This window comes from Delphinapterus leucas, chromosome X, assembly GCF_059928025.1.
Source record: "Delphinapterus leucas isolate spDelLeu-1000000601 "Yukka" chromosome X, BTC_Dleu_Yukka2, whole genome shotgun sequence".
NCBI lineage: Eukaryota > Metazoa > Chordata > Mammalia > Artiodactyla > Monodontidae > Delphinapterus > Delphinapterus leucas.
The window spans coordinates 63,864,188-63,879,868 of NC_143150.1; the positions used below are offsets into that span (position 1 = coordinate 63,864,188).

The 15,681-nt window shown below is 39.0% G+C and overlaps 1 protein-coding gene across 5 annotated transcripts in view; it reads left to right on the forward strand.

The window, feature by feature from the left end:
• BRWD3 (bromodomain and WD repeat domain containing 3) overlaps window positions 1-15,681 on the forward strand; it is a 123,328-nt gene that overhangs the window by 83,423 nt on the left and 24,224 nt on the right. For all 5 annotated transcript variants that reach the window (XM_022580822.2, XM_022580824.2, XM_022580825.2 and 2 more), the window contains 4 exons: window positions 3,733-3,840; window positions 6,461-6,585; window positions 14,083-14,165; window positions 15,255-15,366. In XM_022580822.2, the coding sequence (XP_022436530.1) occupies window positions 3,733-3,840; window positions 6,461-6,585; window positions 14,083-14,165; window positions 15,255-15,366 (428 nt within the window). The remainder of the gene's footprint in view (window positions 1-3,732; window positions 3,841-6,460; window positions 6,586-14,082; window positions 14,166-15,254; window positions 15,367-15,681) is intronic.

The following is a 15,681-nucleotide window of genomic DNA, read 5'->3' on the forward strand; positions in this document are numbered from 1 at the left end:
TTTTCTATAATTGTCTTCTATAGATATTTTGTACCAGAGATAGCTACCAAGTAGCCTTACAATTAAGCAATTACTTATTATTATAATATCTTTTGATATTATTATAAATGTTTCCTTTCCTAAGTGTGTCTTCTTGTAAGTGTCGGACTTCTGAGCAATGCTCGTTTGTTTGGTTATTTTAGTAAAACGTGCTCTGGGTGAATGCTGTATGAAAAAACTTAGAAGAGCTTTCTTAGGGGTATATCCAAAAACCACTATTTCTTGTATTTATTGCCTTTTTTTATGGAGGCTTAAGAGAAATAATTTTGAATTAATCTTAGAACAGGGGGACTTCCTGGTGGTCCAGTGGTTAAGAATCTGCCTTCCAATGCAGGGAGCGCAGGTTCAATCCCTGGTCAGGGAACTAAGATCCTGCATGCTAAGGGGCAACTAAGCCTGCTTGCCACAACTATGGAGCCCGCATGCCACAACTATAGAGCCCGTGTGCCACAACTACAGAGCTCATGCACCCTGGAGCCTGTGCACCACAACTAGAGAGCCCATGCACTGCAACTAGAGAGAAGCCCACATGCCACAGCAAAAGATCCCATGTGCTGCAACTAAGACCCAATGCAGCCAAAGATAAATAAATAAATAAGCAAATAAATATTTTTAAAAAATCTTAGAACAGAATAAGGATCTGTATACTCTATGATCTGAGACTCCTCTCTATTTTATAGGACCATATTTACCTTTCCCTTTATTTTGTTAAACTTAGTGCATAATTATATGCTTCAAGACTAATGTGTATTAGGTAATGACAGTTGTTCAGGTAATGGAAAAGGTGTATAAGTGAATCAGACAGTGAAATACGTGAATTAAAGAATGTTGTTAAAGAACCTATAAAGGCAGAAACATACTTTTATATAATCAATCTGTTAATGACAGCATTACTTTTTACTTTTAAGTGTTAAGCCTTCATTATTTTGCCTGGAATACCCCTACCCACAGGTCATTGCCTCTCAAAATGCTCATTTTTCAAGGTTCAACTTAAATGCCAACTTCTTTTGCATGTTATCCCTACTTACCATTTGCTTGCCACTCCTTCTTCATGTGCTTTCCCATCTAAATTATTTCTCTCTTATGATACATTCTACATTCTGCCTTGTATCATACTCATATATCTACATATCTGTCCATATCCTTGAGGGAAAGGATTTTATTTTGATGTCTTACCATAGCACCCAGTGCCTTGTACATATATATTTGATCAATATTTGTTGAGTACAGGAATAAATATATAATAAAGGATATCTGAATAACATGCTTATCATGTTATTGGTAAGCATGGTAATGACATTTTTTTACCACTACAGTTGTGTTTATATACTAATATTTAAACGTTTAAAAATTTTTACTTGTATTTTTAACTATTAGAAATTCTGACTTAGTGTTGATTGGTAGAATATGTCAGTGTATTTTTAAAATCTCCATAGTATGGTATTTTTTACATTACTTTCTTCTATTTATCTCTAACACCCCTTTAAAAGTATTATAGGAAACATAAGTTTTTTTTTTCTTTTTTTAAAAATTTTTATTGGAGTATAGTTGATTTACAATGTTGTGTTAGTTTCAGGTGTACAGCAAAGTGAGTCAGTTATACATATACATATATCCACTCTGTTTTTCTTTTTTTTTCTTTTTTTTTCTTTTTTTGCGGTACACGGACCTCTCACTGTTGTGGCCTCTCCCGTCGCGGAGCACAGGCTCTGGACGTGCAGGCCCAGTGGCCATGGCTCATGGGCCCAGCCGCTCCGCGGCATGTGGGATCCTCCCGGACCGGGACACGAACCCGTGTCCCCTGCATCGGCAGGCAGACTCTCAACCATTGCACCACCAGGGAAGCCCTTTTTTTCTTTTTTGATTCTTTTCCCATATATGCCATTACAGAGTACTGAGTAGAGTTACCTGTGCTATACAGAAGGTTCTTATTAGTTATCTATTTTATATATAGTAGTGGGTATATGTCAATCCCAATCTCCTAATTTATTCCTTTCCCCCTTATTCCCTGATAACCATAAGTTTGTTTTCTACATCCGTGACTCTACTTCTATTTTGTAAATAAGTTCATTTGTACCCTTTTTTTTTTCGATTCCACATGTAAGTGGTATCATAATGATATTTGTTTTTCTCTTTCTGACTTACTTCATTCAGTATGAAAAATCTAGGTCCATCCATGTTGCTGCAAATGGCATTACTTTGTTCTTTTTTATTGACTCTAGGTCCATCCACTTCACTACAAATAACTCAATTTCATTTCTTTTTATGGCTGAGTAATATTCCATTATATATATGTACCACACCTTCTTTATCCATTCCTCTGTTGAACATTTAGGTTGCTTCAGTGTTGCTTCTGGCTATTGTAAATAGTGCTGCAATGGACATTGGAGTGCATGAAACCTAATAAGATTTTGACAAATTACTTCTCTGTGCCCTAGTTTCATCAACTGTACAGTGGGGATAAAGGTATCTACCTTATAGGGCTCTGGGAAGGATTAAATTAAAGGATATTTGTAGGGCACTTAGGATAGTACCTGAGGCATGCTAGTCTGTCTGTCCTTTGTTATTGTTATTAATCTTTCAAACACCTCTGCCAGCAGAGTGTCCTCTTCATTTGACAGGTGAGCATGTCGAAGGCCAGAGTCACATGGCCTGTAAGGGTAGCACCAACAGCAGTCAGGTCTCCTGACTTCTTCCCTGTCCCTATGGTTGCCTTTGTGTAATGATTGTGGGGTGTTTGGATTAATAATAAATAAAGGAAGCAGAGTGGGAAAAACGCCTACAAAGTAGGCCTGCTGTTTGGAAGAAGCTACGTGTACAAGAAGGGTGGCATTACTTACATATTCTACTTGCAACCTGATCTTAAGCTTCTCAGGTACAGAGTGCACCCAGGGCTATTTAGGGAACATTACTGCAAGGCCATTTGCACTGGCATTGTTCTACCCTGGTGGGCACAGGCTTGGGACAATAAGCTGTATCCAGGGTTGGCATTCACTTTGGAAATGTTTGCTGATTGTTTAATCAGATTCAGTATTCTGAGCCTTAAAGGAGGCTAAGATTTTTGTGGCTGGGAGGTGATTTGAACCTGTCAGTATGGTGTGAGGACAAAAAAAAATTATTGTGGGAAAGAAACTTTATTTAATGAATCAGAATATGGTAGTGAATGCTGTCTTAAAGAGGTGAACAGTTTTATCAAGCACTTGGATTCATTTTCCTTCCATACCATGCTAGTTCTGGTATTATTTCTTACAAAAGAAAAATTTTAATCTGTCTAGAAATTACTGTATTTAGTAGCCTGTGGTTAGAAATATATATATATATATATATATATAATGTGTAGGCTATTAAAATGTTGATGCTTTAGAATGTCAATTACAGATTGAAATATATTACTTTAAAATGTGACCACTTTTGTGTACATTTGTCATTAGTCTATTTCTTCAGAAATTTATGAAGGTGCTAGGGAGAAGGACTGTGTGTGTTTTTATTATGCAATATTTAGCACAGGGCTACATAGGCATGAGTACTGAATGAACATTGTTTGATTATAAGTACCTTTATTGTATAAATTTTTTCAAAATTATGATTATTTATATTCCTTGTAAACAGAAGAGGACATTTGTAGGAATATATTGGGAAGTATAGTGGTGTTAAATGGGATGCTGCTGTTTAATACCTCATGTTTTTTTTTAGCTTATATATTTTAGGCAAGGACATGAAGCTTATATACGGGCTGTAAGAAAATCAAAAATATACAGCGTTAACCTACAAAAACAGCCATGGAATAAAATGGATCTCAGGGTAAGTTCACCAAATTAATAATCTATGCAATTGAAGTATCTTAGGAATTAAGTTATTAGCCTGTAGGCTTATTCTCAGTTTCTGGATATTTCACTGTTGATTGTGCATCCAGGATAAAGTGATGTACCATACTCTTGTACAGCTGAGTGTTATGGGTCACATTTTATGGTTCCCGAAATTTGTATGCCACCTGTTGTCTTGATTATTTGACCTAATTTCCTTCAAGCTTCAGGTCCTGTAGTGTATACCATTCTATTGATATAATTGGAGCAAAGCAGTAGTTCCATGGTGTGGATATTTTCCTCAGCAGCTTTGAACGTTCTAGAAGCTCTATAAACTGTGACTGCATGTGTGGACCACAAACACCCTTGAGATTCTGGCAAATTTAGGATATAGTAAATATCATAAATCCTAAGAAACTCATGACTTTGTGGTGCTTTATTTATTATTTCTTTCGATATAGTACCTATGTAGCTACATGTCATTGAATAAAACAGATATGTTTATTTTTTAGAGAAGGATTTTCTCACTGTAAATACATATTCATTCATTCATTCATACTTATATAAATACAGACAAAGAGACATAGAGATACATACACCATCATTTCTACTTAGGTTTACATTTGTTTTTGTCATTTTGTTTTTTCGACTCTGAGAACAAGAGAGTAAAGGGCAATTTTATGATAGTTTTCCAGGTAAATGAAGGGTTGTTGTGTAATGATGCTTAAAAGGAAGGATGCAAGAGAGAATGTATATATTTATTTAAATAAAGATTTGACACTTAAAAAATTGTATTAAGGTTGTAAGGTGCTAAAATTTCTTATCAAGTGAGCTTTACATAATCATCTCCTGGGAAACAGGAATGCTACCATCTGTTCTGAATCAGGTGAAAATTGAGGTTTTTGTTCTTGTTTTTTTTTTTTAGGATCAAAGGAATAAATAAACCATATGATTTCCTACTTTAAATTCTAACCCTGTGGTTATAGGAAATTTTAGGAGGCAGCATATATGTGGTATAAGAGCCTGGGCTTTGGAATAAGACCTGAATTTCAATCCCAGCTCTGCTATATACTAGTGTATAACTTGAAACAAGTCACTGTACCCATGAGGCTCAGTTTTGTCATCTGTTAAGTGTGACTAATAACAATGTATAAGGATGGTATTATAAAATAATATTGTAGGCACTCATAAATGTAAGTCCTTTTCCCAAACATATACATAACATGTCCACCTGCCTACTTACAAACTGTATTTCTGCTAGAGGAGTGATTATTTTCTTTTTTTAAATAGAAATATCACTTTTATTGATAAGATAGGGCCACAATGGGCAGCTCCACAGAACACAAATAAGACAGTCTCAAGACAAGGGTGTAAAATTGCAGCAGACAGGTTAATACTCTTTACCCTCATCCTCTCCCTCAGCACTATCCGCTCCAGCCTCCTCATACTCCTTCTCAAGGGCAGCCATGTCCTCACAGGCCTCAGAAAACTCTCTTTCCTCCATGCCCTCACCCACGTACCAGTGAACAAAGGCACTCTTGACATACATCAGGTCAAACTTGTGGTCCAGGTGAGCCTTCTTGCCATAGTCGACAGAGAGACGTTCCATCAGCAGGGAGGTGAACCCAGAACCAGTTCCCCACCAAAGCTGTGGAAAACCAGGAAGCCCTGAAGGCCTGTGCACTGGTCAGCCAGTTTCCGAATTTGGTCCAAGACAAGGTCAATGATCTCCTTGCAAATGGTGTAGTGACCGTGGAAATAGTTATTGGCAGCATCTTCCTTGCCTGTGACGATCTGCTTAGGGTGGAAGAGCTGGTGGTAGGTGCCAGTGTGAACTTCATCAGTGATTGTGGGTTCCAGGTCTACAAACGCTGCCCTGGGCACATGCTTGCCAGCACCTGTCTCACTGAAGAAGGTGTTGAAGGAGTCAACAACTCCTCCAATGGTCTTGTCACTTGGCATCTGGTCATCAGGCTGGATGCCATGTTCCAGGCAGTAGAGCTCCCAGCAGAAATTGCTGATCTGGACACCAGCCTGGCCAACATGGATGGAGATGCACTCACGCATGACTGAGACTTGTAGGGTTCTGTGGGGTTGGAGGAGGCGAGAAGACGGCCACAAAGATCTCCCACTGACAGACTATCAAGGAGTTCAGGAGAGAAGTAGTGACAAGAGGAGTGATTCTTAACCAGCAGAGCAATTCTTAACTCCCCAGAGAAAAACCTGGGGAGTTTTTTCAAAATATATATGACTGAGCTCTACCCCAGACATAGTGAACTCAATTCCATAGTAGTAGGGTTTAGGAACATGAATTTTAAAAATGTTCCCAAGGGGATTCTGCTGTTTATCGTTGGTTTATAGCCCTGCACTAAACTACAAATTGCTATTAAGGGGTCAAGAGCCATGTCTTATTACCTTTAACACTTAGTGGAGTGCCTAGTATCTGGTGGGTATTAGGATAATTTTTATTTTTTTATTTTTAAAGTTTTATTGGAGTATAGTTGATTTACAAAGTTGTTTCAGATAATTTTTAAATTGTTCAAATAATGAAATAATATGCAAATGTTAGGCAATTATTTATATTGAAAGTAATAATTTATTGTTATTCTCATGAATAGGAACAAGAATTTGTTAAGATTGTAGGAATCAAATATGAGGTTGGACCACCTACACTGTGCTGCTTGAAGCTTGCATTTCTGGACCCCATTTCAGGCAAAATGACTGGAGAATCTTTTTCCATTAAGTGAGTATCTATCTTGGATCGTGTGTGTGTGTGTGTGTGTGTGTGTGTGTGTGTGTATTTTAATCCCTATGATGTATTCTGCAGAGTACAAGTCTTAATGGGAAAGAAAACATGACAGCACTACAGGCTTTAGAGTTTAAGGACCAAGGTTTAATGTTTAATTCTTGCTTTGTATAATTCTTGCTTTGTTTCTCCACTTAATAGCTCTCTCCCTCTCTCTCTCTCTCTCTCTCTATATATATATATATATATATACATATATATATCTCAACTGAAAAATGTACAATGTGAGAGTTGTGGGTTTCAGTTTTATTTGGAGACTTACTGAGGACTATAGTCTAGGAGACAGCCTCTAAGATAGCTCTGACAAACTGCTCTCAAGAGTTAGGAGGGAATGAGCCAGCATATATATGATTTTTGGGGGGCTGGGAAATACCTGTAGTCAAGCATACATCCTGCTAGTTATTGCTAGTCACAAGGATCAGATATCTCAGTTAATGGTTTTAGTGCTTTTCTATATATGGGAAGATGCAAGAATCTGGGGTCATTGAAGTTCTTCATTACATATGCATCTTAACTATCTAGGGGCCCATATATCCAAAACACAGAATGTTTCATCTTGAATTCCTTTCAGGGTGTGCTGTAGGTCAGCAACTACAGTGGCTAATGACTTGATCCTTGTAGAACTGGAGTCACAGGCAACATATTTCTGTTTACAGTAACCCCCGTTGGTCATAAATTCATCTAAGGTTTGGGAAGAATGTCATGACCCATTTGTCCCATGGCATTATGAAAGCTTATTCTTAGGTCAAGCAAGGACTTTGTTGATAGGCCACCCAATGTGCTATTTCTGGATTAGGCTCAGCATCATTTGTTTTACTAGACTCTTATAATCCAGGAAATATCCTCCCTTTTTGCTTCTTCCCATATCTAGAGTTGCGCTATTACAATTAATTTTATATGGAACTATGTATGTGGTCAATTGCCTCAAGACATTGAAGCATCATTAGTTTTGTTGAAGACCTGGTTACATAACTGGGTAATGTAAGAAACAACAATCTTATAAAATAGACAGGATAAAAATAATATAGCTAGTGATATAGGGCTTCCCTGATGGCACAGTGGTTAAGAATCCACCTGCCAATGCAGGGGACATGGGTTCCAGCCCTGGCCCGGGAAGATCCCACATGCCGTGGAGCAACTAAGCCCGTGCGCCACAACTACTGACCCTGCACTGTAGGGCCCGTGAGCCAAGCCACAACTACTGAGCCTGCATGCCACAACTACTGAAGCCCATGCGCCTAGAGCCTGTGCTCCCCAACAAGAAAGGCCACAACAATGAGAAACCCACACACCACATTGAAGAGTAGCCCCTGCTCACCGCAACTAGAGAAAGCCCACACACAGCAACAAAGACCCAAGGCAGCCAAAAATAAATACATAATAAATAAATAAATAAATATATAAATAAATAAATAAGTAATATAGCTAGTGATATAAATAATGTCATAATGGAAAGTTGAGGAAGATGGCGGAAGAGTAAGACGCGGAGATCACCTTGCTCCACACAGGTACATCAGAAATACATCTACACGTGGAACTGCTCCTATAGAACACCCACCGAACCATGGCATAAGACTTCAGACCTCCCAAAAGGCAAGACACTCCCCACGTACATGGGTAGGGCAAAAGAAAAAAGAAGAAACAGAGACAAAAGAATAGGGACGGGACCTGCACCAGTGGGAGGGAGCTGTGAAGGAGGAAAGGTTTCCACACACTAGGAAGCCCCCTCGTGGGCGGAGACTGCAGGTGGCAGAGGGAGGGAGCTTTGGAGCTGCAGAGGAGAGTGCGGCCACAGGGGTGCGGAAGGCAAAGCGGAGAGATTCCCGCACAGAGGATTGGTGCCGACCAGCACTCACCAGCCTGAGAGGCTTGTCTGCTCACCCGCCGGGACGGGCGGGGCTGGGAGCTGAGGCTCGGGCTTCTGTGGGAGCGCAGGGAGAGGACTGGGGTTGACGGCGTGTACACAGCCTGAAGGGATTAGTGCACCACGGGTAGCCGGGGGGGAGTCCGAGAAAAAGTCTGGACCTGCCGAAGAGGCAAGAGACTTTTTCCTCCCTCTTTGTTTCCTGGTATGCGAGGAGAGGGGATTTAAGAGCGCTGCTTAAAGGAGCTCCAGAGATGGGCGCAAGCTGCGGCTGTCAGTGCGGACCCCAGAGACGGGCATGAGACGCTAAGGCTGCTGCTGCCGCCACCAAGAAACCTGTGTGCAAGCACAGGTCACTATCCACACCTCCCCTCCCGGGAGGATGTGCAGCCCGCTACTGCCAGGGTCCCGTGATCCAGGGACAACTTCCCTGGGAGAACACAGGGCGCGCCTCAGGATGCTGCAACGTCATGCCGCCCTCTCCTTCTGCAGGTTCGCCCCGCATCCATACCCCTCCCTCCCCCCGGCCTGAGTGAGCCAGAGCCCCCGAATCAGCTGCTCCTTTAACCCCGTCCTGTCTGAGCGAAGAACAGACGCCCTCAGGCGACCAACGTGCAGAGGCAAGTCCACATCCAAAGCTGAACCCCAGGAGCTGTGTGAACAAAGAAGAGAAAGGGAAATCGCTCCCAGCAGCCTCAGGAACAGCGGATTAAATCTCCACAATCAACTTGATGTACCCTGCATCTGTGGAATACCTGAATAGACAATGAATCATCCCAAATCGAGGAGGTGGACTCTGGGAGCAAGATATATTATTTTTCCCCCTTTTCCTCTTTTTGTGAGTGTGTATGTGTATGCTTCTCTGTGATATTTTGTCTGTATAGCTTTGCTTTCACCATTTGCCCTAGGGTTCTGTCCACCCGTTTTTCTGTTGTTTTTTTTTTTTTACTTAAAAATTATTTTTCTTAATAATTTTTATTTTAATAACTTTTAAAAATTTTATCTTACTTTATTTTATTTTATCCTCTTTCTATTTTTTATCCCTTTTATTCTGAGCTGTGTGGATGAAGGCTCTTAGTGCTCCAGCCAGGATTCAGTGCTGTGCCTCTGAGGTGGGAGAGCCAACTTCAGAACACTGGTCCACAAGAGACCTCTCAACTCCACGTCACATCAAATGGCGAAAATCTCCCAGAGATCTAAATCTCAACACCAAGACCCAGCTTCACTCAACGACCAGCAAGCTACAGTCTGGACACCCTATGCCAAACAACTAGCAAGACAAGAACACAACCCCACCCATTAGCAGAGGGGCTGCCTAAAATCATAATAAGGTCACAGACAACCCAAAACACACCACCGGACGTGGACCTGCCCACCAGAAAGACTAGATACAGCCTCATCCATGAGAGCATAGGCACTAGTCCCCTCCACTAGGAAGCCTACACAACCCACTGAACCAAACTTAGCCACTGGGGACAGACACCAAAAACAACGGGAACTACGAACCTACAGCCTGCAAAAAGGAGACCCCAAACACAGTAAGATAAGCAAAATGAGAAGACAGAAAAACACAGCAGATGAAGGAGCAAGGTAAAAAAAAACCCCAGACCTAACAAATGAAGAGGAAATAGGCAGTCTACCTGAAAAAGAATTCAGAATAATGATAGTAAAGATATCCAAAATCTTGGAAGTAGAATAGAGAAAATTCAAGAAACATTTAACAAGGACCTAGAAAAACTAAAGAGGAAACAAGCAATGATGAACAACAAAATAAATGAAATTATAAATACTCTAGAAGGGATCAATAGCAGAATAACTGAGACAGAAGAACGGATAAGTGACCTGGAAGACAAAATAGTGGAAATAACTACTGCAGAGCAGAATAAAGAAAAAAACAATGAAAAGAACTGAGGACAGTTTCAGAGAGCTGTGGGACAACATTAAATGCACCAATATTCGAATTATAGGGGTCCCAGAAGAAGAAAAGAAAACGAAAGGGACTGAGAAAATATTTGAAGACATTACAGTTGAAAACTTCCCTAATATGGGAAAGGAAATAGTCAATCAAGTCCAAGAAGCACAGAGAGTCCCATACAGGATAAATCCAAGGAGAAACACGCCAAGACACATATTAATCAAAGTATCAAAAATTAAATACAAAGGAAACATATTAAAAGCAGCAAGGGAAAAACAACAAATAACACACAAGCGAATCCCCATAAGGATAACAGCTGATCTTTCAGCAGAAACTCTGCAAGCCAGAAGGGAGTGGCAGGACATAGAATTAGCAATGAAAAAGGAGAAGTAACAACTTACACTGCACAAATACAAAGGATCATGTGAGATTACTACAAACAACTCTATGCCAATAAAATGGACAACCTGGAAGAAATGGACAAATTCTTAGAAATGCACAACCTGCCGAGACGGAACCAGGAAGAAACAGAAAATATGAACACGCCAATCACAAGCACTAAAATTGAAACTGTGATTAAAAATCTTCCAACAAACCCAAGCTCAGGACCAGATGGCTTCACAGGCAAATTCTATCAAACATTTAGAGAAGAACTAACACCTATCCTTCTCAAACTCTTCCAAAATATAGCAGAGGGAGGAACACTCCCAAACTCATTCTATGAGGCCACCATCACCCTGATACCAAAACCAGACAAAAGATGTCACAAAGAAAGAAAAGAACAGGCCGATATCACTGTTGAACATAGATGCAAAAATCCTCAACAAAATACTAGCAAACAGAATCCAACAGCACATTAAAAGGATCATACACCATGATCAAGTAGGATTTATTCCAGGAGTGCAAGAATTCTCAATATACGCAAATCAATCAATGTGATACACCATATTAACAAATTGAAGGAGGAAATCCATATGATCTTCTCAATAGATGCAGAGAAAGCTTTTGACAAAATTCACCACCCATTTATGATAAAAACCCTGGAGAAAGTAGGCATAGAGGAAACTTTCCTCACCATAATGAAGGCCATATATGAAAAACCCACAGCCAACATTGTCCACAATGGTAAAAAACTGAAACCTTTTCCACTAAGATCAGGAACAAGACAAGGTTGCCCACTCTCACCACTATTATTCAACATAGTTTTGGAAGTTTTAGCCACAGCAATCAGAGAAGAAAAAGAAATAAAAGAATCCAAATTGGAAAAGAAGAAGTAAAGCTGTCATTGTTTGCAGATGACATAATACCCTACATAGAGAATCCTAAACATGCTACCGGAAAGCTACTAGAACTAATCAATGAATTTGGTAATGTAGCAGTATACAAAATTAATGCACAGAAATCTCTGGCATTCCTATACCCTAATGATGAAAAATATGAAAATGAAATTAAGAAAACACTCCCATTTACCATAGCAGCAAAAAGAATAAAATATCTAGGAATAAACCTACCTAAGGAGACAATAGACCTGTATGCAGAAAATTATAAGACACTGATGAAAGAAATGAAAGATGATACAAATAGATGGAGAGATATACCATGTTCTTGGATGGGAAGAGTCAACATTGTGAAAATGACTCTACTACCCAAAGCAATCTACGGATTCAATGCAATCCCTATCAAAGTACCACTGGCATTTTTCACAGAACTAGAACAAAAAGTTTCACAATTTGTATGGAAGCACGAATGACCCCGAATAGCTAAAGCAATCTTGAGAATGAAAAACGGAGCTGGAGGAATCAGGCTACCTGACTTCAGACTATACTTCAAAGCTACTGTAATCAAGACCGTATGGTACTGGCACAAAAGCAGAAATATAGATCAATGGAACAGGATAGAAAGCCCAGAGATAAACCCATGCACATATGGTCACCTTATCTTTGATAAAGGAGGCAAGAATATACTAGTGGAGAAAAGACAGCCTCTTCAATAAGTGATACTGGGAAAACTGTACAGTTACATGTAAAAGTATGAAATTAGAACACTCCCTAACACCATACACAAAAATAAACTCAAAATGGATTAAAGACTCAAATGTAAGGCCAGACACTTTCTAACTCTTAGAGGATAACATAAGCAGAACACTCTATGACATAACTCACAGCAAGATCCTTTTTGACCCACCTCCTAGGGAAATGGAAATAAAAACAAAAGTAAACAAATGGGACCTAATGAAACTTCAAAGCTTTTGCACAGCAAAGGAAACCATAAATAAGACCAAAAGACAACCCTCAGAATGGGAGAAAATATTTGCAGATGATGCAACTGACAAAGGATTAATCTTCAAGATTTACAAGCAGCTCATGCAGCTCAATAACAGTAAAACAACACAATCCAAAAATGGGCAGAAGACTTAAACAGACATTTCTCTACAGAAGATATACAGATTGCCAACAAACCCATGAAAGAATGCTCAACATCATTAATCATTAGAGAAATACAAAACTACAATGAGATATCATCTCTCACCGGTCAGAGTGGCCATCATCAAAAAATCTAGAAACAATAAATGCTGGAGAGGGTGTGGAGAAAAGGAACATGCTTGCACTGCGGTGAGAATGTAAATTGATACAGCCACTATGGATAACAGTATGGAGGTTCCTTAAAATACTAAAAATTGTACTACCACATGACCCCGTAATCCCACTACTGGGCATATACCCTGAGAAAACCATAATTCAAAAAGAGTCATGTACCAAAATGTTCATTGTACCTCTATTTACAATAGCCAGGACATGGAAGCAACCTAAGTGTCCATCATTGGATGAATGGATAAGGAAGATGTGGCACATATATGCAATGGAATATTACTCAGCCATAAACAAACGAAACTGAGTTATTCGTAGTGAGGTGGATGGACCTAGAGTCTGTCATACAGAGTGAAGTAAGTCAGAAAGAGAAAAACAAATACCATATGCTAACACATATATATGGAATCTAAGAAAAAAAAAGATCATGAAGAACCTAGGGGTAAGCCGGGAATAAAGACACAGACCTACTAGAGAATGGACTTGAGGATATGGGGAGGGGGAAGGGTAAGCTGAGATTGAGTGAGAGAGTGGCATGGACATATATACACTACCAAACGTAAAATAGATTGCTAGTCGGAAGCAGCTGCATAGCACAGGGAGATCAGCTTTGTGGTTTGTGACCACCTAGAGGGGTGGCATAGGGAGGGTGGGAGTTAGGGAGACGCAAGAGGGAAGAGATATGGAAACATATGTATATGTATAACTGATTTACTTTGTTATAAAGCAGAAACTAACATACCATTGTAAAGCAATTTTACTCCAATAAAGATGTTAAAACAAGGAGAATAAAAACAAGTGAAATAAACCCCAATAAACATACACTGGAATAAAGAAAATAAATTACTTTATGCAAATATTAAAAAAATAATGTCATAAGTAAATATTTAAGCCAAACAGATCAAACAGATGGGGTTTAATTTAAGTAAATGCATTCACAGGGACGTTGAGTTTTGCAACGTTTTGCTCAATACTTCCACATTAAGCATATATTCCTGGATGTTTAGAAAGTAACATATACTGTTATATCTGTATACTGAATCATATGTACTTTACTTTCTCCTCAGGTATCATGACATGCCAGATGTCATTGACTTCCTTGTGCTACATCAGTTTTATAATGAAGCCAAAGAAAGGAACTGGCAGATTGGTAAGTATAGAATTCTCACTGAATAATTATTGTTTGAAGTAGAGTAAGTAACTTTTAAACCAATTTAACAGAAAGAAATCAGTAGACTGAAACAGCTGTTAGCCAAATTAGAAAAATTAAATTTTTCTTTTCAGTTACGTTTCGGTGATTTTATGAACATTGTAAGTGGCATAAAACCTTTTCTGTGAATACCTACTCTATTAGAATACAAATCTGTATTAAAAAGAAAATCTTGAAATGTCAATGGCCATGAAATGGAGTACTTAACACTTGGGCTCTTAAAAGGCCTTTACTGATTGTGGGTTTCTCTCTCCTTTCTCTCTCTCTCTCTTTCTCTCTGCCCCCCCACCCCCTCTTCCTCTCCCTCTTCCTCCTCTTCTACCTCTTTCCATCTACCCCTCTGCCCTCCTCCTCTCTCTGTCTCCCCCTCTCCCTTTTTCTCCCTTTCTCTCTTTCCCCTTCTTATTCTCTCCCCCTCTATTCCTCCCCCTTCACTAGCTGTTTAATCTTGGGCAAGATTTTAACCTCTGTTTGCCTCAACTCCATTATCTGTAAAATGGGAATCACATCAGAACATACCTATAAGGTCGATATGAATAAAATGATACCTGACACAGAGCAACCACTATGTTATTATCTGCTATTAGTACTTTTAAATTCTCCTTTCTTATGTAGGAGAGACATTTTTGTCCACATGGTTGGTTTTGTATTCCTTAGCCATTTAAAGGTACAAAACTAGTATGAAGAGATTTTTAAGAACAAAATGGTGAAACAAAAAATAGAAGAAACAACTGTAGTATCATATGTGCAATACAAAAAGCAGTATGTCTAATGAGCCCAAGTAATTGATAAAAGTTAAATTATATGCGGTAATATGTGATTTATTTCAGAATAATTATTAGCATTTGGAAATCAAAATCCTTGAAGAGGGTAAAATGTAAAATTCACATATATGGAAAACTCAGATTGAAACCTCTAATAATGCTGGATACAATGCTGCTTCTGTATTCAACAAAAACTAGCAGTTTAGAGTGGGAACAGAGTGATTATTCTCAAGAGCACTCTTAAGAATTTCTAAAAACATTGTAGGTGATAGATTCCGCAGTATAATAGATGACGCCTGGTGGTTTGGGACCGTGGAGAGTCAGCAGCCTTTTCAACCAGAGTATCCTGATAGTTCTTTCCAGTGTTACAGTGTTCAGTAAGTATATTTATGGTCGTTTACACCTGATATAATACTGTAGTACTATATGGACTTTCTATAAACCCTACCTTACCTAGTCTTATAAGACTTGTACCTGTAAGGAAGTAATCATAGTACCTTTAAGGAAGAAATTTGTTGATAAACCTTTTGGTCCAATATGCATGCTAACACAAAGCAGGAACTGAAGACTTATTTCTGCCTCCCTTATTCCTGTATTTTCTCGTAAGTATTTCTATTTTAGACAAGAATTACAATTATTATTTCATGAAGAGTACTGAAATTAATTCAGTGTTTAAATTAATTGTTACACCT